Below are 1,247 nucleotides of genomic sequence, written 5' to 3' on the forward strand. Positions count from 1 at the left end.
ATGCTACTCGGCCTATAAATAATGCAATATTAGGAAAATAATCAAATACATTATTAACAGTTTTTTTTAGAATAACAAATTCCTATAACAATGATTTTTTTTTAAAAATTGAATTAAAAGATTATTTAGGCGTAAAATTAAACCCAAAAGATTGTCAAATAAAATACTTCTAAAAGGCTACATGGGAATATACTTCATGTAAAATATTAGAATCATAACCGACAATATTATACGTTTAAATAAAAAAAGAAATATCTACTGATATAAATTCAGAAAATATCTTATAAATAGAATTTTAGAACGAAAATCCTTTTGATAATCTATCTTAATCAGTAAATATATCCACAGTAACTAAGGCGCATGAAACCGATTTTATATAGTTAGACATAAATAGAAATTTCGGCTAAATTCCTTTTACATAAAGTAAAAATGATAAAATTTTATAAATAGGGATTTTAGATCAACAAATAAATACAAATAACAAACCTGGTGAAAAAGTAAGTATAAAATTTTCTGTTGAAATAAACTAAAAAGTAGGTGTAGAAACTGAATCAGCTCGAATAAAATTGATACTTACTTCCCCTTGGAAATTCCTAGATCAAGCATAAGGATGCATTATTGTATCTTAAGATTATAAAAAAATAGAAAAACTTTAATTATTATATAGAAAAGAAAAATATTATATAGCTCCATAAATAAAAAGTTACTAAGTAGAATCTCCAAATTAACTTTCTATTACATTTGCTTAAGGATTTGAAGGCGAAAATTCTTTTATTATATATGCCTAGAATTGCATTTTAAATCCAAGTGAAGAAAGTGAAGGATATTTATCTTTTTATTCTATGCCTTTTAATTCTAATAATTCAAGTGAAAAAAATGAAAAAGCCCTAAAATTGAATGTATATTTATAATAACTGGAAGTTTACACTATGCCTTGGTTACTTTAACCTCAATAAAAAGAAGTAAAGAAGGATTTTCCAATAAGCTTTTTCAAAAACGTTAAATAATATGTAAGAATAATTGTAAAAGCAAATGATGAAATAGTCGAAGGATCTTAAATTCTATTAGAATTCACACCTAATACCCTAGTTATTGATGGAACATAGTATTTAGTTTAAAAAAATATAATTTTCTCTTATACTACGACTATAGATTAGAATAAAAAAAACTCAATTTTAATAAAAATTATAAAAATTTAATAAAAAAACGGTGATTTTAAACAAATAGAGTTGACCACAAGACTCAAA

At 23.3% G+C, this 1,247-nt stretch overlaps 1 protein-coding gene across 1 annotated transcript; it reads left to right on the forward strand. All coding sequences in view use genetic code 6, as the record gives it.

Annotated features, from left to right (window-relative positions):
* IMG5_150740 (hypothetical protein) lies at window positions 1–570 on the forward strand (the record flags this gene model as incomplete). Its single annotated transcript, XM_004030866.1, has 1 exon — window positions 1–570. One exon carries the CDS (start codon window positions 1–3, stop codon window positions 568–570), a length of 570 nt encoding a protein of 189 aa, XP_004030914.1.
* Between the last annotated feature and the right edge of the window lie 677 nt (window positions 571–1,247).

Source organism: Ichthyophthirius multifiliis, assembly GCF_000220395.1.
Source record: "Ichthyophthirius multifiliis unplaced genomic scaffold scaff_1120509251156, whole genome shotgun sequence".
Lineage (NCBI taxonomy): Eukaryota > Ciliophora > Oligohymenophorea > Hymenostomatida > Ichthyophthirius > Ichthyophthirius multifiliis.